Below are 27,088 nucleotides of genomic sequence, written 5' to 3'. Positions count from 1 at the left end.
GGAGCCCAGGTGTCTCGAGACCCCTAGGAAGGAGCCCTCGCCCAGCTCCTGCGGTTGGAGCGGGGACCAGGCTGGGGTCCCGCCGCTCGCCCGGACCCCTGGAGGGTCCCGGGTGGAGAGGAAGGGGCGGGCGTGCAGAGTCCGTGAGCTCTCACCCCTCGGAGGGAACCCTGGATGTCTAAACTGGGGCTGCCCCTTGCCATGCGTCTGAGGTGCGGGGTGCGAGGTCACGGTGGCTCCCCGGACCTGGCTGGACCGGACGCGATGGGAGGGGTCCCAGGGTGCCCGTGGGGCAGGAAGGATGCGGGCCTCGCCTGCCCCCTGAGTCTCCCCTCCTCCGCGGGTTCTTCCTCTGGCCTGAGGAGGAGTTCCCAGAAAGAGGGGGAGGGGGGCACAAGACCCAGGTTAGGAGAGGGGGCTGGTGGCCTTTACTTGCTGGGTCCCCTCCTCCTCCCCGCCCTTGGCTCCCCTCACACAATGAACAGCTTGTTGAGAATTTGCGTTTTATGAAAATAGGGTGGAAAGACAAAGGGGTCTCCCTCCTATGCTGCCCAGTGCTTCCTCCCTGGCCCGTTTGGGAAGTGTCCCCACCCCTTAGGCCAATCTTTGGTTCTGGAGAAAGAGGGTGGGTCCCCTTATCTTCCTAGCCTCGGGGAGGCCTGTGAGGAGAGTTAACCAGGGCACCAACCAGGAAAACTGTAGGCTCTTTGGGCTCATGGGACAATGGCTGGTCTGAGACAGGGCTTCTCCCAAGGATCAATAATTTAGGGAGAGAGAGAGAGAGAGAGAAAGAAAGAGAGAGACTGCTCTAATTTCTCAAGGGCCGTAAAGAGGCAGGAACCCTCAGCTCTGTCATTCTCACTCCCCCCACCCCCCCCAAAAAAAGGAAAAATAAAAAGAACTCCCAATCTCTCTCCTAAGTATGATGAGACTTAAGGATACATTTGAGGGCTAAGATATTATTATTATTATTATTATTATTAGTCCCAGAAAGCGTCAAATGTATGGCAATGTCAAGAGGTCCAGGTTGAGCTAGGTACTGCTGGTCCCTGAAACAGTCTGTACTTTGGAGGAGGAGATTGGCCCCTCTGTCCCCTGTCTTCCCACAGTTGGGCTGGGATTGCCCGCCCTCCAGACCTGGGCCCTGAGCCCAGCTCCCCAGTGCAGAGAAACTAGGACTCTTGTGACAGGAGCATCAGTTAAGTAATTTCATATGTTCACTGTTGGGGGCAGCTGGCTGAAAGACTGCTTGGTGGATTAGACCTGGGCTTCCCTAGTCTAGGAAGGTTTTTCTGGAGGCAAAAGACCTTGACCATCCCTGCTTGTTGACTGTAATGTGAGCTCTTTAGGAAATCCTGGATCTTGTCACAGTGGCAAGGTGTGTTCCCTGATGCACTTGCTGGCCATGACAGAAAACCAGCCACTATAAGTTTGGTCCTGTTCCTAGCCTCTGCTGGGTATCAGCAGTCCTTATTAATTGGTTGGTGATTTTGTTTGATTCTAAAAACCTAGCCAACACAGCAGTTTTTCTTTGAATTCCTCAGCAGGTTAATACTGGAGCGTATTAGTTCAGGGAAGGTGAATAGTAGTAGTAGTCATAGTAATATTAACTAATACACATGCCCTTCTGAGCTCATCACTTACCTACATTAATTCATTAACTGCTCACATTTCCGTGAAGTCAGTACTGGTTTAGTCTTTACAGTTGGTTTACGTCACTTTTCCAGGGTTACTGGGTTGGTGGGACTCGAACTCACCCGACCTTCCTAACATTCAGTCTGGCTGTAGACTCTTGCTTGTAACATTTTTACTACCTTTCTTTAAAGGTCCCTGTTTTTTTCTCTGCCAGGGAAGCCTGGAATTGCTCATCGAGACTTAAAGTCGAAGAACATCCTAGTGAAGAAAAATGGCATGTGCGTCATTGCAGACCTGGGCCTGGCCGTCCGTCATGATGCAGTCACTGACACCATTGACATTGCCCCAAATCAGAGGGTGGGAACCAAACAGTAGGAAGGCCCTGGGCCTCTGCCTTTGCCCTCTACCTGTACTGAGTGGTCAATGTGTGTCCTTCCTTGTTGTGGGGAAGGAAGAGAAGAATTGTTTATCAGTTGAATCTCAGTGAATTTCACTAAATTGTTCTGCTTTTTCCCCCTCCCCTTTGACCTGAATGAATGAATGACACAGGCCCCAAATTGTAAGGCCTGAGGTGATCCCCTGATTTGTATCAAGTCGTATTAATTATCTGAGAGGGACTTTGATGACTATGTAGAATAATTTTCACATTATCTGCAGGATGAAGTTTAAGCTCAGCCCATCACTGGGGCTACATTTAATGAAGTCCAAGACCCCAGTAGCAACTAGATATTACATATTGTTAGTGCCCTGTGAGCCACGGTACAAATACCTCTGCCAAGAAATCAAAACAAACTAAAAATCAATCGTGGTGGTTAAAAAAGTAGAGGTACAAATAAGAGTAGCCTATGCTACTTCCCAAAGCTAGATTCAAATCCAAAACATGGGAGTTTGCAATAAAAGCATTGATCAGTTCCTCGTCCCCAAGGGGCTTTTTGGGGGTGGTACCCACATTCTGAGGGCTCCCGAGTCAATGCTTTGATTTAAGGAGAGAAGTCATCTTTTCCTACGCATGATCATGTTTCCTTTGCTGTTGCAGATACATAGCCCCTGAAGTGCTTGATGAAACCATTAACATGAAGCACTTTGACTCCTTTACTAGTAAATGTGCTCATATCCATGCCCTCGGGCTTGTATATTGGGAGATGGCTAGAAGATACATTTCTGGAGGTACTTTTCTCATCTGCCTTTTCTTGCTCCTGCCTCCCAGTCTAGGATGCTGGATCACCTGAGGATGCTGGTGTTCTACTGCCTCCTTTCTTTTTACAACCTGCCAGATGCCTAGTGACAGATTCCATCAATCGCAGCGTTCTCATCAAATATGAGGGAACCTTGGAGGTAGCTGTGCTAAGGGTGTGTTCACTCTTTGGACCAGCTTCTAAAGTAGTGCTTTACATTGTGATAAACATTCTGGAGGCCTATTTGGCTTTTTTAAATTTTTAAACAGATTCTTCTTGTTGGTCCCAGAGATTGCGAAAGTCCTGGCAGGAATAGCATGGGACTACTGCAGGGGTCTCCTTTATACTAATACAGGAGGCATTGTATGCGAACACACTGGCTCTCAAGCTGCGGCTCCTGGGGAACATGGGTTTCATTGACAAATTAATAGTGGTAAATTCTCAATTTGTAGGACAAAGCTTACCAGTGTGTAGGATTTTCTCAAAATGAGTTTTTCTCTTGTACTTTTGCTTCGATCTTTGGAATTTGCAACTGCTCACTCATGTCAGAATCCAGTAAAAGGTAGTATCAGATTTAGCAGAGAACATTTCTATCATCAGCTTAGTACATCAGTATTTTACAATGACTTTTAAGTATGCTGCCCTCAAGCTCAAGAACCACTGGAGCCCTGCCCTCAGCCATTTATCTTAAATGTAAGAAATTCCAGGTCGGGGGAATGAATTAAGTGAAATGAAATGAATTAAAAAGAACTGGTGAGTCTTCCAGCTAGACCCCTTTCTGTGTTACTGTCTTTTTCTATCTATGATATTTTTGGTAAGATCCAAATTGTGGAGAAGACACCCAGGTGTTATTCATAGAATTGTACATCTAAAATTTTGATCCTTACCTACCGAAAACAGATTAAGAAAGTCTGGCCACACAGATCTTAAACTGAGTAAGTTAATACATAGAGTGATGGGAGCACAGATAAGGTGCGGAGGGAAGGACAGGCCCCTGCCCTCCGGGGGCTCCCTGGCTGGAACGGAGTAGTAAATAAATAACGACCATGGACTGAGATAAGTGCTATGATAAGGGTAGACACAGAATGCTCTGGGAACACAGGACAAACAAGAGGTTGGGGTCAAGAGAGGCGACATCTCATCTATTGTGGAGCAGGCATTGGCCTGCTGATTAAGGAGAGGAGGGAGTTTTAGTCAAAATCAGTGTGACACCAAGAACCACAGATGTTCAGTATGGCTAGTGCTTGTACTAAAAATTAGTTAATAATCTTTAACACATTTTTCCTTTCTTTGTATTCTCATCTGATATTTATGAACGTGCATTAGTTTTTAATTACCCAATTAACACAGGTGCATGCTTGTAAAAGCTCAAAATTGCAAAGTATAGAAGGTAAAAGTTACATAGATGAGCACATGCTTCGTTTCTATAGAGTTGTAATTGTATGTGTGGCTTTATATTTCTATTTGTTTCGCTTATTTTGTAAGTATTTCCCTTATCTTTAATCGTCATTAGTTTCAATGACTACAAAAGTTCCAATTATTTTGTGTCATACTAATTTAGCTATTCCCCTTTAATTGTATGTTTTTTTCATTTTTAACTATTGTGTAATGTTGCTATAAATAGAATATGTATAGGTATATGAATATTTCTTCTTTGGAATTATTAGAATATATTTCATTGTAGTGATTTCTTTGCAGAGATGAACAGAATTATAAATTTACCATTCTATGGAATTTATTGTTTTGAGGATATGGTCTAAAAATGTTTGCAAATCACTGATTGGTTCATAACTCAGGAAAATTTTTTCTAAGCAGATTTTTGGAGACGGAGGAAGGGAGAGGGAGAGAGTGAAACATTGATCTACTGCCTCCTGCATGCTCCCTACCAGGGATAGAGACTGAACCCGGGCATGTACCCCAACCTGGAATCAAAGCAGCGACCCTTGGGTGAATGGGATGATGCCCAACCAACTGAGCCACACCAGCCAGGGCTCAGCAAAAATGTTAATGTCTCTATAGTGATTAAAAATTATATTAAATGCACCCTGGCCAGGTAGCTCAGCTGGTAGAGCATCATCCCGACACTCCAAGGTTGCAAGTTCGATCCCTGGTCAGGGCACATACAAGAATCAACCAATGAATGCATGGATGGGTGGAACAACAAACTGATGTCTCTCTCTCTCTCTCTCTCTCTCTCGCTCTTGCTCTCGCTCTCTCACTCTTTCTCTCAAATCAATAAATTAAAAAATTATATTAAATGCATTTTTGCCTTTCAGAGTTTATACCAATTTGGGTGGGCATGCTAGTCAATTTCCCCTTGGGGAGATAATGCAAGTCAGCAAATGAATTCCAAATTTTAAAATTCAGCTGTTAAGTTTATGTGAGCATGAACTACATGTTAAGCAGTGTGATAAATGCTTTACCTGCATTGTTTTACTTAATTCTCGAAAGAGCCCTAGACGATGATAGCTCCATTCTGCAGATGAAGTGAAGTTTTTTCAGAGGAGTTCTGTAACTTGCCCAGCGTTGCACAGCTAGCAAAGGATTGGAGATGAAATGCAGACTCCAGAGCCTGTGCTCTTAACCATTCAGGCTACTTATGGGGAGGATGGTCTGAGAGTCTTCTCAATATCAATTATCTCTTAACGGAGGGTATCTGTTTTACAAACTGTATCTGAAAAGAGCTTGAGAAAATGAAAAACAAAACTGGATACAACCTCATCAGGATGAGGCTCTTGTCTGGAGAAATTTCCTTTCAACATGGTTACTTATAACCAAATGCCTTTTAATAAGTAATTGTGCTGAGTGAGGTGCCTTCCAGCCAAGGGAACAGAATCTGTGTCCTCCAGAGACGAAGCCATGTGACTCTGCAGAGGACGTGGATGTTTGAACAGTGACCCAGGAACACATGCCTTAAAAGGCAAGATAAAATATTTACCCTGTGTCAAAGCACCGAACTTTTCTAGTCCACCAGAGTGAGCTTGGCAGGGAAGAGAAGTCTTCCTGGAATAAATGGGAGACCACAGGGAAGAATGGGCAGGTGATGGATGTTGCTTTGGGTTTAACTTGAGAGACCAAAGATAAATGGATCTGACACGTGGGACTGATGCCAACCCAAGTCTAATTTGGCCTCCTTCCCAGGACTGTGTCTAACTCACCAATCAGAGGGCAGCCTCTTGCTCCACCCAATGTCAGTCATTTAATATAGACATATCTTCTACCCAGCAGGCCTGCCCACTGGCCCTGGGTGTTCCACTGTCCTGAGACTCAGAGTGGCTATGTTGCAAGTTCCTCCTTTGATGGGCATAAAAGATGGATCCTCTTATCTCCTGGCAAAAGTCCTTTGTTCAGACCTCCCCATGTCCTTCCCATGTCCCCGTGTCAAGGAAGCATGAAGCCTGCCTTGTGATGGTAGAGCTCTTTCCTAGCAGCATTCTAGAGGAAAATTCCATCAATGCCTTTTAGATACCAATCTGTCCTCTTGGCTTTACCCAGTCTCCTTAATATACAGTAATCAATCTATAATATTCCAACAGTAAGTTCCACTGCCAACAACTCCGTTCTCTAGCTTATGTCTTGCTGCAGTGTGTGTAATCATGGGCTCTATTCTTAGGCTCAGAGAGGTGTACAAAAGTCACTTCCCTCGCAACTTACTATATTTATCCAACATTTATATAATCACTAACCATGGATCAGACACTATTTCCTATTATATGTTTTCCTATTATATTAACTCATTTCATCTTCGTAACAATCCCATGAGGTGTTATTTCCATTTGGCAGCTGAGGCTACAGAGAAGTTAAGCAATTTGCCTGATGATATACAGCTAGTAATTGGCAAAGCTGAGGTTCATACCAATGCAGGCAGACTCCAGAGTCCTGACTCTTAACCACGGAGCTATGCTGTCTTCCAGGAGAACTTCCTAGTGACCCCTGATGGACGTCTGTTATCATATGAGAAAGGCATAAAGCTCAAGGCAAGACAGGAGGTTACAGCTTCAGAAATACAGCTGATCCGGAGATAGAGAGGGGCTGTAAAAAGAAACTTGCATTGCCTGGGAGGTACACACTGCATGTTGGACACCCCCTCCCACTTTAGTGATAGCTGAGTTCAGTAGAGCAAATACTGTCAGTCTGGCACTGAACTAAATGCTTGGCATGCATTTTATTTATTCTTCCCAACCACAGGTAAGTATTCTTATCATTATTGCCATGTTACAAAAGAAGGGACAGGCTTGGAGAAGTACAAGACCTTACTCAGGATCACATAACTATTAGGTGATGGACTCTGGATTCAAACCCAATTTGTCAGTAGCTCTTAACTGCTGCACCAGACCACACGGGTTCTCCTAGAACAGTGGTTCTCAACCTTGGCTGCACATTAGAATCACCTGGGAATCTTTTTAAAATCCTGATTTCTGGGCCTCATCCTCCGGAAATTCTGTTTCTTTGTTATGGGGTGGAGCCACAACATTAGTAACAAGGAAACAGAATTTCCGGAGGATGAGGCCCAGAAATCAGGATTTTAAAAAGACTCCCAGGTGATTCTAATGTGCAGCCAAGGTTGAGAACCACTGTCCTAGAAAGAAGGGGGATTGGTATTGTATACATTTTATTTCCTTTTAAAATGTATTATGTAATATTTCAGATAGAAAAAAGGCACATTATGCGTGGATAGGCTTTATTCATTCTCCCCACCCCCTCCCCTGTGCATGTCCCGATGAGCACTGTTCTAACATTAGGGATGTAGCAACAAATTACTTCAGATGTAAAGGGGGTCAGGAGGAAATTAAGGCAGTGTTAGAAAAATCAGAACGAGTTTTTTTGTTTTTTGTTTGTTTTTTTTTTTTATCCAGTGCCACCTACGTGTGCAGCACTACGCTGGGCAAGCTCAACAAAGAGAAATATCAGAAGTCCCTACCTAAAGTAAACCATAGGAAGTCACTTAGTTTGTCTCAGGAACTAAGTTTGGCTTAGACCAAGGGGAAGTCACTTAGTTTGGCTACCAAAAAAAATGAACCTGTTTACACAGAGAGAGTAAAAGCATCTTATATAGAATCGTATTTGATAATGCAAAAGCTGCCAGGGTTTGGGAAGTGGAAAGGGCTCGATCCGGGAGCCATCATCCTTTACTCAATCAAGCATTACCTGAGGCCTATCTCCCATAAAGTGGGGATACAGCCGAAAATTTGGCAAACAGGTCGCTGCCTCCTGGAGTTTATAGTCTGGTGAGAATATTCCCGCCTTGAGTCACTGCCAACCTCCAGCTATGTTACTTTGGATAAGGAACTTCTCCGGCCCCTATTTTGTAAATTTACTGGGGTCAGACTAGCGGATCTGCCGCTCAAATTCCCAGCTCGAAACGTGATGCAAGCATCTGTGCCCAGTAGAGCGTGGGGGAGGCTCCCTAGCTCCCCGGCTCTGCGCCGCCGCCGCGGGGAGGCGGGAGCGCGGCTAAAGTTGGAGCGGCGTTCGCGTTCGCGTTCCGAAAGCACTTGTCCCTCGCGGCGCCCCGTCGACCCCCCCGCCGCCGCCGCTGCCGCCGCCGCTCGCGGAGCCGGAGGAGGCGGAGCTGGCTGTGTCCCGGCTCTGGAGCGGGTTAGCAGCGGAGAAGGCGGCGCGGCAGGCCCGGGTGGCCCAGGCTCGGGCGGGGCAGCGGGGGAGGCTGGCAGGCAGCGCGGGGAGAGCGGTGCCTTGGGGTGGGCGCTCCCAGCGAGAGGAGTCCGCTCCATGCATGCGGGCCGAGCCCGGCCCCTACGTGCCGCCGACATGAAGAAAGACGTGCGGATCCTGCTGGTGGGAGAACGTGAGTCCGCGCACCCGGGCTGGCGGCGGCACCGCAGCCCCTGCTGCCCCGGGCCTTCTCGCCCCTCGCCGCCACGCGCTCCTCCCTGCGCGCCCCCAATGCCCCGTGCACCTTCACGCTTCCCTTTGGGCTGTCTGCCGGAGGCTCTCCGCCCACTCCCTCCCCTGGGCCCTCCTGAGACCCCCTTCCCCTGCCCCCCGTTCGCCCTCCCAAGCCGTGTCCCCATTAGTCTCTGGCCGCCCGGCCTCATCCCTCCCAAGGTCCTCTCCGCCTTTTCCTCTGCGAATTCTCTCCTCCTGGGCCTCGGCGGTTCCAGGCCGCCTCCCTTCGGACCCGCTCGCCTTCCGCGAAGATTCCCTTGTCACCGCTAGGCAGGTGCTGGGACGGGCAGCCCGACCAATGGGGATGGCGGGAGCGGCTCCCGGGAAAGCTAGGGGGAGGGGTGCAGAACTATTCGACTGGTGGACAAGGTCAGGTTTCTGCCTTTCCCCCCCCCCCCCCCCCCCCCCACAAACGCCGTCTCTCTCTTTCAGCATAGACACGAAGATATGGAGCGTTTTTAGGGATTCTTTGTATTTTGCGTTGGCATAACTCTGGGTACACTTGCGCATTCCTCAAAAATGTACTCTCCAAGTTATACGAGGGCTCAATGAATGAATAATTCTCTAGGGAGGGTCCTTTAGTCGAGAGGATTATTGTTACCCGAAAACCTGCTTTCCCCGGTCTTTTTAAGCATTCTTTATTCCGTAGCTACTGGGTAATTGATTTATAAATAACGAAAGACACGCAGGAGACCCAGCGCACACACGTACACATGAGACCCTGCACCTTTTGAAGATCTAATGGAGGAGAAGTGTCTTCTGTCCCCGGCCTTGGGGACAGGACAGCAGAGACTTCTGATAACACTGTGCAAGTCCCATGACTCCGTTGGTAGGACTGAAAGAAGAGAGTGGGCTGGCGGGGCCGGGCTGCTCTTTTTCAAGCACATACACTGGTTAAAGCGTTGCCGTTGCTGTTTTGAAGCGTTCTGTTCTGAGCCCCACTCCCTTCTAGAGAAGCCCCTCCAGGTCCCTGCCACATTCTCCCAAGGAAGGAAGGACCCTCTTCTGCAGTGTGTTTTGCTGTTCGTTGAAATCTGCGTTCACCTGCTGTTTGGAGAAATCTTCCTTTATAATCAGAAGTTGGGAGTAAACATAGCCAGCTTACTTTTTGATTTGCAGTTGTGAATTTTAATCTTTAAAATAACTATGTCTTTTTTTTTTTTTCTTTTGAGAGAGAGAAACATCTCTCGAGGGCCCCGACTGGGGATGGAAGGGGTAACTGAGGTATATGTCCTGACCAAATCCATCCCATTGGTGAATGGGATGACGCTCAAACCAACTGAGCCACACTGGCCAGGGCTATAACCATATCTTAATCTGTATTTTGCATGGACTTCCTTGACAAAGTTCAGGAAGGTGTTATTTAACATGATTCATGCTGATGTATTTGGAAAAGCAAGGTAGGAAAAGGGCGTAGATGATCTGCTTAAAAACTGATCCTGAACTGTATCATCAAATGGTTTTATAGTATATTCATTTTTTTCTTTTCTATAATATATTCATTTTTAACACTAATTTTTAAAAAGCAAAAATCCCAAGTTTGATTAGTTTTAAGCATAGGAAACAGTTACATATAATCAATCTGTAAAACACCTAATAGGAATACTATACATATATAAAATATATTGTCAGCCTTAAGACATTTAAGTGAAAAAAGGAAGAACAATAACAAAACAAAATTTTAAAATACATTTAAGTTAAAATGTTAACAGTATTATTTATTTAGAAATACAGAAAATAATTAAACATTTGTTAGAAAAATTACAAGCTATGTTCTGCAGAAATGAAAGCAAATAAGAGAGTTGACAAAAGTATACGTGCAAGAGTTTTTTGATCAGAGGGAGAAACCTGACACAAGAAAGCCTTAGGTTTTGAGGAAGACATTTTTCTTAAAAAATGTGGTACCAAAAACTTCAGGCCAGCTACCATACCATATATATACTTTCTTTTCACATTTAAAAATATTAGAAAGAGGTATACTTATCTGAAACATTTAATTAGTTATTTTGAAGGGTAGTATTTGGGGGGGTTGGAAATGTTTGAAGCATTACTTTTTGAGATTTAATGTAAATATTTCATAGCTGTTAGCCTAGCTGTAGCACTTTAGATACTAGGCACATATAAGTGTGACCAAGACTATTTTAAATAGTACTGCTCTGAAATGTGGGTTTATCAGGAAAACCACTCTTTCAGGAAAAAGTCGTAGTAATTCAGATGCAGTTTTAAGATGTTAACTAAGGGGAATGGGAAAAAGCAAAGGAAGAGGGGCATCATATCTGATATTGTAAAGCCTATTTTTTTTTTCTATCACTTCAGCGCATTTTATTGCTGTTAGTGTGTGTCCCTGCACCACACAGCAGCAGGTTCATTCATTGAAGCTCCTAAATAGTTGTGAATGGTTTCAACACTCTCTTGACAAACCTTTACTGTCCTTGGGAGGTGAAATGGACCTTTTCTTGGCCCATCTGGATTCTGATCCCTCCAGGCTTTATTGGTAACTAATTGTTAATATTAATTTGGTGATTAGATCAGAGAAGTTAGGCTGAACATAAATTTTAAGGTGTTTATTTGCAGAGAAAGCCAAAGTGTTTCAAATATCATCTATCTTAATTATTGAACATATTAAATACCATTCAGGCCAAAGGAAAAGTTAATTAGCATCTTTAAACAAAACAAAATGTTAAAAATCTTTAAAAATGCGACCACACAAAACTTAGTTCTTCAGGTTATAGCTTTTCATGGTCAGATTTGTTGGCCAAAATTTGTATTTAACTAGATTTGCATGCTAAACAAATGTCCTTGTTACAATAAAATTAGCATGAGCCTTAGTACCCTTTATCTGAATTATGTAGCTACATTAAAAGTATACAAGGTAGTTTTAGTTTACTAAGGCCTTGCTTATAAATTAAATTGAGATGTAGTTGTTTTCTACTGATCAGATTATTAAGAGAGTAAAATTGTTATCCTCTTTTTAAATGAATCCAGTAGCTCTTGCCGGATTTGTCTGACTGATTAGTTTATCAGCGGAACCTTTGACAAACTAGTTCAAGCTTGGCCTAGGCCAGTGATGGCGAACCTATGACATGCGTGTCAGAGGTGACATGCGAACTCATTTTTTTGGTTGATTTTTCTTTGTTAAATGGCATTTAAATATATAAAAATAAATATCAAAAATATAAGTCTTTGTTTTACTATGGTTGCAAATATCAAAAAATTTCTATATGTGACACGGCACCAGAGTTAAGTTAGGGTTTTTCAAAATGCTGACACGCCGAGCTTAAAAGGTTCGCCATCACTGGCCTAGGCTTTTGTAATACTGTATCTCCTTAACTGGTCTCCCTGCTTCTAATTTCGTTCATTCTCCATGTAGCAGATAGCCTCATCATTAAAAAATATCTCAGATCCTGTTACCCATTTTTAAAATTCCCAGATGATGTCTGCTTTCACTTAGAATAAAGTCCAAACTTTTTAATGGAGGCTTAGAAAGTCCTTCACAATCTGGCCCTTGCTTTACTCTTGTTTCTTTTTTTTTCTTGTTTATTTCTTGTTTCCTTGGGCTAGAAAGTAAGCTTCATGAGGGCAGGGTATTTGCCTTGTTTATTTAGATATTCCCAGTGCCTCGAATAGACTTGGCACAAAGTAGGCACTCACATAGTTGTTGAAAGAATGAATGAGTTCAGGTTAGTTCCATTTATTTAGGCTTTCCTTGTTTTCCAAACCATTCCTCTCAGATATAAAAATTTGATCATTCTCCTTTTTTAAATCCAGTCTGCTGTGGTTATTGGTAGGATTTGAAGAGGCAGCATTCATCCAGTCTCTTGTCCCATGTCCTTAGCTCGGTTTTGTTTGGGAGATTCCTGTGTTCTGGCAATAAAGTAGACCAGTGACTTACACTGACAATGCATATCTGTTCCATGTCTTGGCTGCCAGGAATTACTGTCCTCGCCAAACGAAGTCAACTTCTCTTTGAAATGCCAGAGGTTCATCTTAGAGATTTGAAGTGGTTGGGGAATGATTCTTTAGGTATAGGCTAGGGATAAGAGTTAAAGAGACTTCAGGAATTAAGCCAATAGTTATTTTAGAAAAACAAAAAACTTTCTGTGGTCCTTTTAAAGCCATTCTGGTCTTTGTTAGAATGATATTTGAAGATTAAACTGCTCAGTTTCAAATAGACTATGTTTACTGCCTGATTTTCTGATCAAGGATGTTGAAGCATCCTTTCTCCACTGTCTCTTGTTCTTCTGGCACCATTGGGCCCTGGTGTTGATCGGGTATGAAGGAGAGGGATAGATCACAGCATTGGTCCTTCTGCAGGCCCGCATCATCTGCATATGGTCAATAATATTTTCCTCTGGAATGATGCTCGTCTATTTTCCCAAATGCTCAAGTTTTCCACTTCAAGATATACTTTCGTTGTCACCCTCCTCCTCCCTGTGTATTCTAATTACAATAACTTAGGAAGAGCCAACACGGCTTCTTAATAAAGACACAAATAAAAAATGAGGAGTAGTCCCTTTGAAGCATACAGTGTTTGTTATCAAGAAAAAATAGCCAGTATGGCTGGTAGGGTGGTAATTGGACCCAGAAAATGTTATTTCCGCTTCATGAATATTGGGAATTTGCCGTCATTTAGAACTGGATGTTCAAAAGATGTGATGAAACGACCAAGAAATTTTTAGCCTGGATAAATCTAGATAATTAGTTCTATAGTGATGAATGATGTTCCCATGGATGACCTACTTACTAGTAGATCATCTAGAAGCATGGAGTCTCAGACAGACTGTGGCATGTTGTGTTGAAGTGAATCAGAAGGCCTTCTGTCCTTGGGCATACTTGTGGCCATGCTTTTTGTTCTTATAGAATACTTCAATACTTCTCAGGCAAAATAAAGGAAAGAGAGATCATCAGATGACTGGCTAACAAAGGATAATATTTTTTGTCCTTCATATTAACATTTATATTAAATACTGTATACTTATCTTTTCATATATAATTTTAAATGAAATTTATTGATATTTATTTGTTATAAAACAATAGTATATAAAATAGACTTTATTTTATAGTAAATATAAAATTTAATTGGTACAGCAATTAGAGAAGAGCTTGGGATTTTGCCCCTTTTATGGAAATAATTTTTATTTTCTTATCAGTTAAAAATGTGTAGTGTTTATACTCATATCTGCCATTTTTAAGGGATTTTTTGAATGTAGACTTATATAAATGTTTTTTAAATATAAAATATTTTTAAATGTTTTCCTTATCTTCAAGGCACTCATTCATTTCTCAGTTAACTTGAAATTTTAATTTTAAACCTGCTTTATTATTATTATTGTTATTTTTTGGTAGTCTCACTCAAGATTAGGTAGGCAGGCACAAGGGGAGCAAAAAGCCCTAGATTAGTTTCACTTAAACATTTCTTAACTAAATCACATCTATGTAATCCTTTATTAGTTAAAGTATCTGTCATCTCACTGCTCTTCTGAAAGGAAACCCAAAATTATACTAATGAAGACATGCTCATTTTCTCCCAAGTTCACTAATCTGTCTCTTGTTCTGATTTTGAACTTATTTTTAAAAAGGAAATTGCCCTCGGGTTTTTATGAGGAAATGATTTATGTTCTTTGATTTTTAAAAGGCCTTTTATTATGCACTTACCTCTGAAACTAGATGGAATTGTTTTATTGTGAGTGCTAAACTGCCTTATATTCTCTACCTAATGAGACAAGATATGAATGGATAAATAAATTCACATTCTAAAAGATAATATTCAAATAAATAAATTGAAGTATTCCCACTCTTGGTACCATTGCCTTGTATGTCTAAACAAGCAAACATAAGAAAAGCCCTTTACTTGTAGTCTTTACAATACCTCCTGTCTTGCCAAGGTGTTTCCTTTCCCGTCTCTGGGGCCTGCCCTGTTGGAATAGACCTAGTGGCAGGTTTGTACTTTGGCAGGAGCCTGCTGCTGGGTAGGCAGCCAGAATTGCCTTGCTGAGCTGAGCTGTGAAGAAATTTGAATTTCCTTTGAATGTTGGTCTTTCTCTTCTGAGAATATCTCTGTGGGTATAGGGAGTCTGTGGAAAAACTGAAAGGGACTATGGCCAGGAAAGGGTGGCTCTGAGTTTTTAAGAAGAGAGATGAGGGAGCATTGTAAGGGTTATGGTGAAGGAGGGGACTTTAAGTTAACACAGAACACTTGTCAAAGGCCTGAATTTTGCTAAGGGATTCTCAGTGAGTCTGATTAAGGAGAACACGTCCTTAACTTTCTTGAACGCTAATAGGCTTTTTCATGTTCGTGATTGACTTAATTTCGATCATTTTGTTTTAACATTGTGAACTGTTAAAAGTTAGGTAGGCTTCTTCTAGTGAGGGCCTTGAAGTGGTGGGATGTAAGCGAAATTTTTAAATGGTAATTCTAAAAAGGGGATTATGAGAAGGATCAAAGGCTTAACGGTATTAGACAGAATTCTCAAGGACCAAGCAAGAGTGAGATTTGTTTTCCTTTTGATTACCAAGGAGCATCTGAGTTATTGAGTATCAAATTCATTTTTCCCACTCCTAAATTGGAAGATAAGGCTAAGAATATAGAGAGATATAAGGTATCCAGGAGAGTTCTTCAGAAATGGAAATGTTTCTGGGAACATCAGTGTTGGTGGGAGTTTTGTGACTTTGGAGACACTAGGGGAAAAATAGACATCTCCACTGTGGCCAGAAAAGCCCAGACGCTCAAAGGTCACAGGAATTGTGCAGCCATTGGATCTTCTAAAATGTTTGTTTTAAGCACCTGGAAGTTATGCTGCCTGCTAAAATAAATTGCATAAAGGACAAGGCCCCGTGGACTTGATTGGACTTCACAGCAGAGGCATTCTCCTGCCTGGTGATCCACAGAGAGCTCTGCAACCAGAGCCGTGATTACTCTTTGCAAGGAACCTTATTAGGGCTCCCTCCCAAATGTATTCTTCTTGCTCTGCAGCATCACTCGCTAAGAGAAAAAAATAGATAGGAGGTCCGAGTTCTAGGTTTCCTGATGCTGGATAATCGCTCATTTTAAATAAGATAACTTTTGCCTCCATTTTGCATAAAGATGTGGAATTAGGATAGACGACTATGGATGTTGAGGTAAATACTACCTTGAGCTAGTTGAAGGTTTGAGGTTGCAAAGACCCTAAACAAGACCAGGATGAAAGGACTTATTTAAGGAAAAAGTTATGAAACGCTGAATAAAAGTCAAGTTCTAGAAGTTCCTGGACCCCATATCGGCTTGGTCACACTTGGTCTTATAAATTAACAAGTGGCCCAGTGCACGGATTCGTGCACATTGAAAGGAAATTAATTAGAAGAAATATTTTAATATTGCTATGTGCCCTTTCTCTATAATAGGAGTGTCAACCAAATTCACAATCAACAATGACAGATGGAAACACATGTGTGCGATTGGTGCCAGCAAGAGCTTTATATGTATCGCGCATGTGCAAGTCAACTTAGCCTTTATAGATATAGAATAAACTTGCTTAATTAGACCTTTCTGATTTAGCTAAACTTTTCCAGCCCAGTGAAGCACCCCAACTTCTCTTTCAGGTAATTGTCAGCAACACAACTAAATATCAACACGAAGCAGATTATTATTGTACATCAGGCAGGGAGAACAAAGGGTAAAATATTTAACTGCAACAGTGTTTGACTATATTCTGTGCAGTGAGAAAACCTGAAGTCATTTTCAAGGTCCACCATTTCTTCTTTTCAGTAGGGTCAAGTTTCTAAGCTTTCTAAATCTTCATTTTTCCAGCTAATGAAAAGAAAATAGGATTCCATCGAGTCTCCTATCTACCTATTCCAGGACTTCTGTGAAGATCAAATGAAATGAGGCACATGAAAACATTTGGTTAAAGTGTGAAATGTTTCCACCCGGCTATAAAGCAAGTCATGTTCCTGGGCTAAAGAAACTGCAAGAAGGCTAGTCATCGCTAGGGAGAGGAAGCCGGGCGTTGCTCCATGACGTCATTACCCGGATGGTCGGACACTTAGCATATTAGCCTTTTATATATATATAGATGTTTCTGCCAAATCACTTTCCCATACGCAATTAACCAGATAATGTACAATTTAGAGATCTGTCTGCCATTTCTAGGCTGTTATTGGGTCTGTGACCTAATATAACTTGTATTTTTTTTATCTATTATAGGCCTGTTTTCTAAGTGTACTACTATAGGATAGTTTATATTAATCATAGAATATAAGCATTGATACCATCTAATCTTTTTTTTTTTTTTAACTCATGAGGAAATTGAGGCCCAGAGAGAGTCAGTGACAACTCAGGGTCACAGTGTTAATGACAAAGCTGGTTCCCAAATCCACATTTTCTGGCCCATTCCAGTGCTCCCTTAACTCCTTTAATTCAAACTCATCATCATCATCACCACAATTACCATATGTGTGTCAGATATTGTCCTAAGCATTATACATCTGTCATCTTAATTCTCTTAACCAATTCAACGCAGCTTTTCAGCATCATATTTTATAGATGAACAAACTGAGGCTTGCCTTAGGAAACACAACTAGTAAGTGCTAGAACTAAGATTTCAGTCCAATTCTGTCTGATTCCAAAGGCTGTATGTATGTATGTATGTATGTATGTATTTATTTATTTATTTGGTGAAATATTTATTTAAAAGGTAGAAAGAATAATACAACAAATGCCCATCACCTGACTTCAGAAATAAAACATAACCAGTAAGGTGAAGCTCCCTCTCCATTGCATTTCCCTCTCTCCCTCAAAAGTAGCCAAACATAGAATTTCAAATCTGTGCCCTTAACCACTAGGCCATAGAACTCCATTTACTAAGTGCATTTGCTAGGAGCTAGGGATTCAACAGTAAACAAGAAAGACATGTTTCCTGTTATTTCCTGTGGGTGACAGAGAAATACTTGTTCCTTAGTCTTTTTGGAGATGCTAAGCAGCTGGTAGGAAATACCAGGTTTTCACCAAGGACAGCTAGGGAGTCCTTTGGGAAACCATTGGTGATATTCTGGAAGGTTGCCTAGGTATTACACAGGCACAATACTGTCTTAAGAACACACGTGCCTTAAGTGATTATTCATTTTAAATTCCCTGCTATGTTTCCAGACCTCTGGGAGAAGTAGATAATCCCTTCTTCTGAGCTTTCCTGCCCCCACTTCCTTTCTTTAAATAGAGTGATTGAACATAGCACTAGATCCATAACTCTTATGTGGCAATTTTGTCTATCTTGTTTAATACATTTTCCTTATTATCCCCACTTAAGTCTTGGTCCAAGTAGGTGGTAAATAAATCTGAGTAGAACTCACACTCTTGGATAGAAGATCTATTACAGTGCTTCTCAGTTTTTTGAGTCATCACTTTCTTTTATAAATACAAAACTCTCATGCCCACTGCATTCTAACAATTTTCAGACTCTATCTGGGTGTCCTACTATTCAATTCAATTTTTTAAAAATACATTTTTATTTCAGAGAGGAAGAAGGAGATAGAAACATCAATGATGAGAGAGAATTTTATTGATCGGCTGCCTCCTGCACGCCCCCTACTGGGGATTGAGCCCACAACCTGGGCATGTGCCCTTGACTGGAATCAAACCCAGGACCTTTCAGTCCGCAGGCTGATGCTCTATCCACTGAGCCAAACCAGCTAGGGCTCAATTCAATTTTGATACTAACTATCCTGAGCTAGCATCATATCCTACAAGTTAAAGGTCAGTGTTTCCAATAAGATTACCCTTATTTTATATTATTTTTTTGAATCCTCACTCAAGGAATTTTTTCCATTGATTTTTTTTTTTTTTTTTTTTTTTTTAGAGAGAGAGTAGAAGGGCGGGAGGGGAGGGGGAGAGGAAGAAACATAGAAATGAGAGAGACACATTGATTGGTTGCCTCCCGTTCATGCCCCTACCAGGATGGGGATCAAACCTGCAGTAAGGTGCGTGCCCTTGGTGGGGAATCAAACCTGTGATCCTTGGGTCTGAAGGCCATTGCTCTAACCACTGAGCAACCAGCCAGGGCAAGATTACCCTTACTTTAGACACCAGCTGCAAAGTGGGGTCCCCAGACTACCCACACTTCTTCCTGGATGACTACATATTTGGGGCTTCCCAAAACCCCCTCGGGTTCTATAATTCACTAGGATGACTCAGAACTTAGGAAAAGTCTATACTTAACGATTACACAAATGAACAGCCAGGTGAGGTGCACAGGACAAAGTCTGAAAGGGTACTGAGCACAGAAGCTTTTGTTCCTGTGGAGTCAGAGTGCACTACCTTCCTGGTACATCAATATTCACCAACTAGGCAGCTCCCCTGAGCTTGAATGTCCAGAGTTTTTATATGAGGCTTCATTATGTAGGCATGATTGGTTAAGTCATTGGCCATGTGACTTAATTCGAGCTCTAGCACCCACCCTTCCCCTGGAGGTTTTGGGGTAGAGCTGAAAGTTCCAACTCTGTAATAACATGGTTGGTTTTTCTAGCTGCCAGCCTCCATCCTGAAGCCATCTCAGCCCTCTCTTAGCCCCAGTGCATCATTCCATGGGGATAAACTCAAGTATGGTTGAAAGGGACTTACAAAAGACACTCCTATCATTGAGGCAATGCCAAGGGATTTTGAAGTTCTGTGCCAGGAACTGTGGATAAAGACCAAGTGTATTCTTTTTCTTTTTTAAAAAAATATATTTTTATTGATTTCAGAGGAAAGGAGAAGGAGAGAGAGAGAAACATCAATGATGAGAAAGAATCATGGATCAGCTGCCTCCTGCATGCCCCCTAGTAGGAATTGAGCCTGCAACCTGAGCATGTGCCCTGACCAGGAATCAAACCCTGACCTCCTGGTTCATAGGTCAGTGCTCAACCACTTAGCCACACTGGCCAGGCCAGGTGTATTCTTTATTGTATCACACCCTCCTTTAATATTGTTTGAAATTGCAACACTATTTAATTTTTACTAGAAACAAGTTGAACAAAGTAATTTTATAAATGAAATAACATTTTCTATACTACTCCCAGATCTTCATTTGCTCTTAAGAAAAGCTTTGAAAGGGAGAGTTCAGAAGCACAGAAGCTTCTAGGAGGTGGGACTAGTCTCCCCGGTGACAGTGCTGAAGCTTCCAAATACTGTTTGGGGAGGTGAAATCAAGTGAAACGTTCATTCTGGTCGATATGCTAGAGGTCCTTATCCCATGCATATAAAATCAAGAAAATTTGATTCATTATCTAGTGTTTCCAAATACATGGTTATTGTGTTAATGTAAATGCATACATGTTATGTACTTTATATTCGTAATAGTTTGATGCAAGTTATGTGTCACAGTTGTAGTTCAAAGGAAGATGGGGAGAGCTACAGTAGCCCTGGGATGTCTTTAGAGTTTAGATAGAATTTGAGATGTCCTTGAGCGATGGTTAATATTTGGAGCTGGAGAGGGAAGAGGGGGAATGGCATTTTAGGTGAAGAAAAGAAACAACCCAGTGGGGAAGCAGGATTCATCATGGCTTGTTTGTACTTATACAGAGCAGAATGGCCTATTTCCTCCTAAAAATGCAAATCGTGTATGTGGGGAATAGTGGGAAATGAGATTACATAGATGATCTGTGTTTAATTTTGTATGATTTTCAAAGGCAAGTAGAATAGTTTCACCTTGATGTGGTAGGTAATTGAGAGTTAAGAAGGCTTTTTTGATCAGGTGAGTTAGTAAGTGAAAAGAATGTGTGAAAAACATGGACCGGGATTTGTGTTGTAGATAAATTAATAAGGAGAGATAGGAGGAAGGGGTAGAAAGTTGGCAACTGGGAGGCGTTTCAGTAAAAGTACCATAGGGAAAGTGGGAACTGAGAAGAAAGAATGAATAAAAATTTCAAAGGAAAATTTGACATAATTTGAAGGCTAAGTGCAGAGGAAGTGTGAATCAAGATAGCCACAGTTTTTGAGTTGTGCTTTTTATGCTGATTTGTAGAAAGGGTGTTCTTTATTGGTGAAAAATTTATAAGTCTGTTGGATTATAATCTCCATGAAAGTTTAAAAAGTAGAGAAGACCTCGATGAATGGTACCCACAGTACCCGAGATAGTGCCTGGCAGAGAGAATTGCTGGAAATATTTATTGAAGGAATGAAAGCACGCATTTTACATGTCAACCTTTAGGTAAATTTCAGTTGCCATCTGTAAATTTAAAATATGCCAATTTTGACTACCAAAAGTGACATATAGTACTTGTTGACCTTTTTCTAGTAGCAAAAATTATTTTTATTTTAGAAAATTGGGAAATATATAGAAAAGCACAAAGAAGAAAGTTACAATCACATTTACTTCAGAGTGAACCACTGTTGGTATATATATCCTTCCTGGTGTATTTTTTCTATGCAAATACATATTTTAAAAATAAAATGGGATTGCTTTCCCTGCTGATAGCTCTTGCAGACATGGTGAACATTCCTAAAACCCACCGAACTTTCTGTAAGAAGTGTGGCAAGCATCAACCCCACAAAGTAACACAGTACAAGAAGGGCAAGGATTCTCTGTATGCTCAGGGAAAGCGGCGTTATGACAGGAAGCAAAGTGGCTATGGTGGGCAGACTAAGCCGATTTTCCGAAAAAAGGCTAAAACTACAAAGAAGATTGTGCTGAGGTTTGAATGCGTTGAGCCTAACTGCAGATCTAAGAGAATGCTGGCTATTAAGAGATGCAAGCATTTTGAATTGGGAGGAGATAAGAAGAGAAAGGGTCAAGTGATCCAGTCCTAAGCTTCATATTTTGTTTGATTATATTACAATAAAGTCATGGAAGGAGCTCTGTGATATGACAAGCAGGATTACAGGCCACTCCTTGACCCAGAGAATCAAGACTGATGGTGTAAGAACGAGGTCCACCAATCTCCTGCAGGTTTACCACAGCCACCGTCCAGGCTAACTTCGAGAGAGGGCGTTCCCATACCTCAATGCTATCTTCCTGAAAAGCAAGCCAAGAAAATAGGTGTGATAGCTTGGTAACTAGCAGTAAGCTGCCTTGTAGCATTCAGTCTTATTGTCAGAACTACCAAACACTTCTAGGAAAAATTAAAATTATCTTGTAGCATGTTTGGGAACTAAAGTAATGATTGTAGCAAAAAAGCTTCATTACTGATTATATTGAGATTAAAAAATATATTCTCAAAAAAATAAAAATAAAATAGGATCATGCTGATTTATACCTACATAAATGTCATTTTAAAAGTAAATTGGAACAATTGGAGCCCCCAAATAGTGACAGTAACAGCTTATAAACCATAGAATAATCCATGAGACCATGCTAATATGAATCAGAAGGCGAGTTTTTTTCTTACAGTAAAATGCAAAGTAATGTAGAAAGTTTGATAGAAACAAAATTTAAGCATCATGAATGACTGCTTAAACCAGTGGACAAAAGTTTGATGAGAAACAGGATATTAACATAGTTAATATCCTGTTTAAGGTACATATTAATTACAATAGGAAAAATAACTTTATAGTGGCAGGCACCACCTCCTCCAAGTGATGACAGCCAACATCACCAGTAATGGGACAAAATTGACACCATCAGTCTTGACCCAGGGAAGACTCCCTTCTGCTGTGATGCACTGAAGAGGGTGCAATATCACTTCTAGGATATTCCTGCCAAAAATGCAAAACCTGAACTTAATCATGAGATAACATCATACAAACCCAATTGAGGGATAGTGTACAAATTCAATGGCTTGTATTCTTCAAAAAGTTAAGGTCATGATAGATTGAGGAACTAAAGATTAAAGGGGACTAAAGAGACTGACAACCAATGACATTGATGACTAGGTTCTAGCAGTTCTGTGATGTTGGGCTCTGAGTTCACTGACACAGTCAGAACGCAGTGACAGTGTTTACTCTCAGCCACTTGGAAAAGACCCAAGTGTTCTCACACAGTCAGTTGAAAAGAACCGAGGAAATCAGAGCTAGAAGGCACCTGTTAGACCATCTAATTTGTCCCTCCACCAGCAGCCCTCACTTGTTCACAGCACACCCTCTATGTTTGGACCAGTACTCTCCAGCCATTCGTTATTTTTCCAGACTTGACTTGTGTTTTCAGTTCATCCTTTTTGTTTTTAGTCATTAAAAAAAAAAAAAAAAAAAGAATGTGACTTCTCTTAACTTTAAAATTTTCCAGTTATTTTATATTTAGACTTTACTTTTGGAAACTAATTTGCTATTATGGCAGAGATTAATAGGTAGTGGACTGTTTTCCTTGAGAATAACAAAAGGATTTAGTCAATAAGCAGTTGGATGTTTAATGATAGCAATTATATGATCAGAAAGGGAGGAGAATGCAAGGCACATTTCAGAATGAAAATAAAGATTTTTAAGTTTGTGCGTTAAAAAATTTTCTAGGTTAGAAAATGTAATGAGAAAGTTTCTTTGCTCTTATTAACCCCTTAAATATGATACCCTAAAAAAGAAAGAATGTAAGGGTGTACAGAAATATGCACTCTGACCTTTTATTGGTAAGGATGTAAATTGGTTTATTCTTTTTTGGAGGTAATTTAACAATATCTATTAAAAACATAAAAGATTATGCATGCTAACTTGAGTTCCACTTCTAGAAATTTATCCTTTAGAAATAATCATTGTAGCATTGTTTATAAAAGTAAAAACCTCAACAGTGTTCATTGTTTGATTATATTAATTATGACACATCATACAATGGATTCTTATACAACTATCCAAAATTAATGTAAGAAGCTTTCTAAATGTTAATATAAAATGGATTTATGATTGCTATTTTTTTTAAATTGTGATAAAATATACAAAACATAATATTTAATATTTTAACCATTTGTAAATGTACAATTTAGGAGCATTAAATACATTCACAATTTTGTGTAACCATCACCACTGTCTAGATCTAAAACTTTTTATCATACTTAATAAAAATTCTGTATCCATTAAGTAATACAGAATTCCTTCCCTCTCCCAGGGGATTTTTATATACGACATGGAATACTACCCAAATACATAATTAAATAAAAAAGGAAGATTGTAAAATAGTATGAATACTGTGATTCCACTGTGGTAAATTATTATATTAACTTGAGTGTAGGAAAAATCTGGGAGACTGTCTATATTAAATTGTTAATGACATTATGGGAGAATTTTACTTACATATAATAAATTTTGATAATTTTTTGTTTTAAACAATGAGTATGTGTAACTTTCTAAGCAGAAGAAAAAGAGATATACTTGAAGTATTGTAATAAAATGTGGTAATTTGGATGCCTCTGATTTTAGCTAACAAATAACAGACTTTCTATGTGGTTGCTGAATTATGAGCTTATGAACCTGAACACTCTATTAAAGTAATGATTTTTCTTTTCACAGCTAGAGTTGGGAAGACATCACTGATTATGTCTCTGGTCAGTGAAGAATTTCCAGAGGAGGTAAACGTTTTAATTTCTTTTGCTATTTTTAAAATGTTTTAAATTTCTCAAAATTGAGCTAAAATGAAACAAATTCTGCCTTTTTTGCGTGTGCTTCCTTTCTGACAGTTGTGATTTTTGAAAAGGCTCATATTATTTTACACAAGACATCCCTGAAATACGGTGTAGGAGAAAGAGTCACCCTAGATCTGAGTTCACCTCAGTCCTTTGCATTTCCTATACTTTTTATCTTGGCTGGGATATTGTCATCTCTGTGCCTTATTAGTCTCATATGTAAAATGGGAGCTGAAAGGGATATTAGAAGTCATCTAATCTGTGTAATCCTTTCATTTTGTGTGTGTGTGTGTGTGTGTGTGTGTGTGTGTGTGTGTGTAATTGTTTCTTAAACATAAAATGTTGCTCATAAACCCAAAACATAAAACAGATGCGTATTCCTTTCGTTGAAGTTAGGGCGAAAGGGCTGAATCCCCACCTGACACCCCCTAGTCTTTGAGGCATTAGAACTACTAGGATTCTGACACACATATTTAAAACCCTTTAATATTACCCACCTCCATCATTTTACATATAGAGAAACTAATTCATTCTGCCTTTGCCTACTTACCTGAAAGGATTGTTGTGGGTCTCAAATGAGATAAGCTTAATGGGAGTGCTACTAAAAGTAAAGTGGTTTTATTATTACTGGCAATATATTTGTTTACATTTTGGAAGTTCCAGTATGGGGATTGCTGGTTAAGGCCTTACGTAAAATCAGGATATTGTTATGGGGAATGGGATCAGTGCAAATGGGATGAAAATCATTTCTTTTTATTTTCTTTATTCACATTGCAGGTGTTATTAGTGCCACAATTTACATTTGACCCCCCCCCCCCTTCTTTTACTCTTACTTTAGTAGGAATATCTGTATAATTTCATTATTTAGACAGGAATATGATGTATGATATAATAGTGTTTTCAACAGTGGCCATATGACCATTCATTGTTTCTTTCACTTTTTTTCCCTCTTAAGTAACATGGTTAAATAACTACTGCTTAATTTATGAACTGAAGTGTATTTTCCTTTGTGGTTTATAGAATTAGCAACACTAATTATGATCACCCAGGATGTAATACCTCAAAGTTTTCTATGATAGTTTAACTTAGTTTAGAATTGTCATTTTAGCATAGTCCTCTTGAGTGTGATTTTTAATCAATTAAAAATCATCCAGTATTTCTAAAAAATGGGATCATTAAACATAAGGCTTATTATGTTGCCAATTAGTTATCTTCCAGAAGAAATGAATTTTGATAACATTGTTTTATTTGAGGATTATTTTAGATTAACACAGCTCTTCATTTGTAGAGTATGTCAAGCTTTCAACAAAATAAAATGAAAACTACATTAGATTTTACAATGTACAATTTAGGCGCATTAAATACATTCACAGTTTTGTGTAGCCAACATCACTTTCTACATCTAAAACTTTTTTATCATCCTCAACATTTAAAAACCTAATGTTTAAAACACCAAATTAATTTAAGTACTGTGTTAGGCTACATCAGATCTGAAGTATTCTTATCATGTCCGGTGCCCACACAGGTAGAAATGAGTTTTTTTTTTTAAGTGATTTATCATATACCATTAATATATATTTGCATTTGTAGTAAAACACAAAAATAAGCATTTAAAAGTACAACAACAAATATCTGTAAGAATAGATATGGATGAAAGGGGCTAATATATAGATACATTTACATAATCTGTTAACAGTTTTAATCTATCATATCCAAAGGTGGCCTATTTTTCTTCTATATTTGTTTTCAAATGAAGGTTCCTCCTCGGGCAGAAGAAATCACTATTCCAGCTGACGTCACCCCTGAGAGAGTTCCAACCCACATCGTAGATTACTCAGGTAATGAATGACCTATTGTAGGTGAACCTGTAGGGTTAGTTCAGTAATCTGAAAAAAGGTACTTACTGAGGTTTAAAAAATATTAAACAGGAGTGGCCCTTTTTCTCTAGCAATAAATGATCATTTACCATTCTTGTTTCATTTATATCTTCCTGCCAGTCCCCACCCCAGACCCACCTAAAGCCTCCATCTTGCAGTTCTCTTCCCTAATTTACTAAGGTGGGTTCCATAATGATGAAAAGGAAGGAGGAATGGTAAATGACAAGAAGTAGATAAGTCATTACCCTCCTTGAATTGTCATGTTTGCAGAGAGAAATTCTGGGATAATTTGTTATCAGGCGTGCTCTGATGATTTGGAAAGCGCTCTAAATTTCAGAATTTGTTGATTTCTAAATTTGTTCTTTAATTTTTCAGCCTTTGTCTTAAATAAAATAATAGTTAAAACAGTTGTCAAGTTGCTTACATTATATGATAATAGAAGCACATCCGTATTGCTTCTTATAATTGAAATTTTTTTCTATACACTACTACTTCTTTTTAATCATTAAATTATTGTGCTTTGTTCTGGAACTTTTTTTTTAAGGGTCAGTTGTAACATGTACCACTCTGATGGGTGATGTTGACAGTAGGGGAAGCTATATGGAGGCAGGAGGTAGATGGGAAATCTCTGTACCCTTTACTCAGTTTTGCTGAGAACCTAAAACTGGTCTAAACAATAAAATCTATTTTTTTAAATGGTTATAACTACATTGTAATACTTTGTTTTGCCAAACTGGTATCTCATATAGCCTAAAAAATAAGTGTTAGCACTGTGCAGTCAGAAACATGTGACTATGGGAACACTTGAAGTGTGGCTAGTCTAAATTGAAGTGTGCCCTAAGTGTACAATACAGTGCATTTAGAAGATTTAGTATGAAGCCAGAATATAAAATAGCTCATTAGTACTTTTTCTGAGTATATATTGAAATTTTAATATTTTTGATGTTTTGGGTTAAGTAAAAGAGTAATTTTACCTGTTACTTTTCTTAAGGTGACTACTAGCAA

General features: G+C 40.0%; 2 protein-coding genes across 10 annotated transcripts in view; both read left to right on the top strand.

Annotated features, from left to right (window-relative positions):
- Nucleotides 1-8,431: 8,431 nt before the first annotated feature.
- Nucleotides 8,432-27,088, top strand: part of RHOT1 (ras homolog family member T1) — a 55,135-nt gene continuing 36,478 nt past the window's right edge. For 3 of the 9 annotated variants that reach the window (XR_011468469.1, XM_070394878.1, XM_070394879.1), the window contains exons 1-3: nucleotides 8,436-8,616; nucleotides 24,094-24,152; nucleotides 25,963-26,044. Coding sequence is in view for 7 of the 9 variants with exons in the window: in XM_070394878.1 (XP_070250979.1) it covers nucleotides 8,541-8,616; nucleotides 24,094-24,152; nucleotides 25,963-26,044 (217 nt within the window). In the remaining 2 variants the exon portion in view is untranslated. Of the gene's footprint in view, nucleotides 8,617-24,093; nucleotides 24,153-25,962; nucleotides 26,045-27,088 lie in introns of all 9 variants that reach the window. The other 6 variants (XM_070394874.1, XM_070394877.1, XM_070394875.1 and 3 more) reach the window with 4 other exon arrangements.
- On the top strand, nucleotides 21,141-21,897 carry LOC138993804 (large ribosomal subunit protein eL42-like). Its single transcript, XM_070393168.1, has one exon. It carries the CDS (start codon nucleotides 21,154-21,156, stop codon nucleotides 21,472-21,474), a length of 321 nt encoding a protein of 106 aa, XP_070249269.1. The 5' UTR covers nucleotides 21,141-21,153; the 3' UTR covers nucleotides 21,475-21,897.

The sequence above is a fragment of the Myotis yumanensis genome, unplaced genomic scaffold (assembly GCF_028538775.1).
Source record: "Myotis yumanensis isolate MYYU_CA2020_CCGP unplaced genomic scaffold, mMyoYum1.0.hap1 SCAF_16, whole genome shotgun sequence".
NCBI lineage: Eukaryota > Metazoa > Chordata > Mammalia > Chiroptera > Vespertilionidae > Myotis > Myotis yumanensis.
The sequence above is the reverse complement of the archived record's forward strand: the minus strand, read 5'-3'. Positions and strand labels throughout refer to the sequence as shown.

Excerpts from the sequence above, each read along its gene's own strand:
- LOC138993804 (XM_070393168.1), top strand. The coding sequence starts at position 21,154 with ATGGTGAACATTCCTAAAACCCACCGAACTTTCTGTAAGAAGTGTGGC.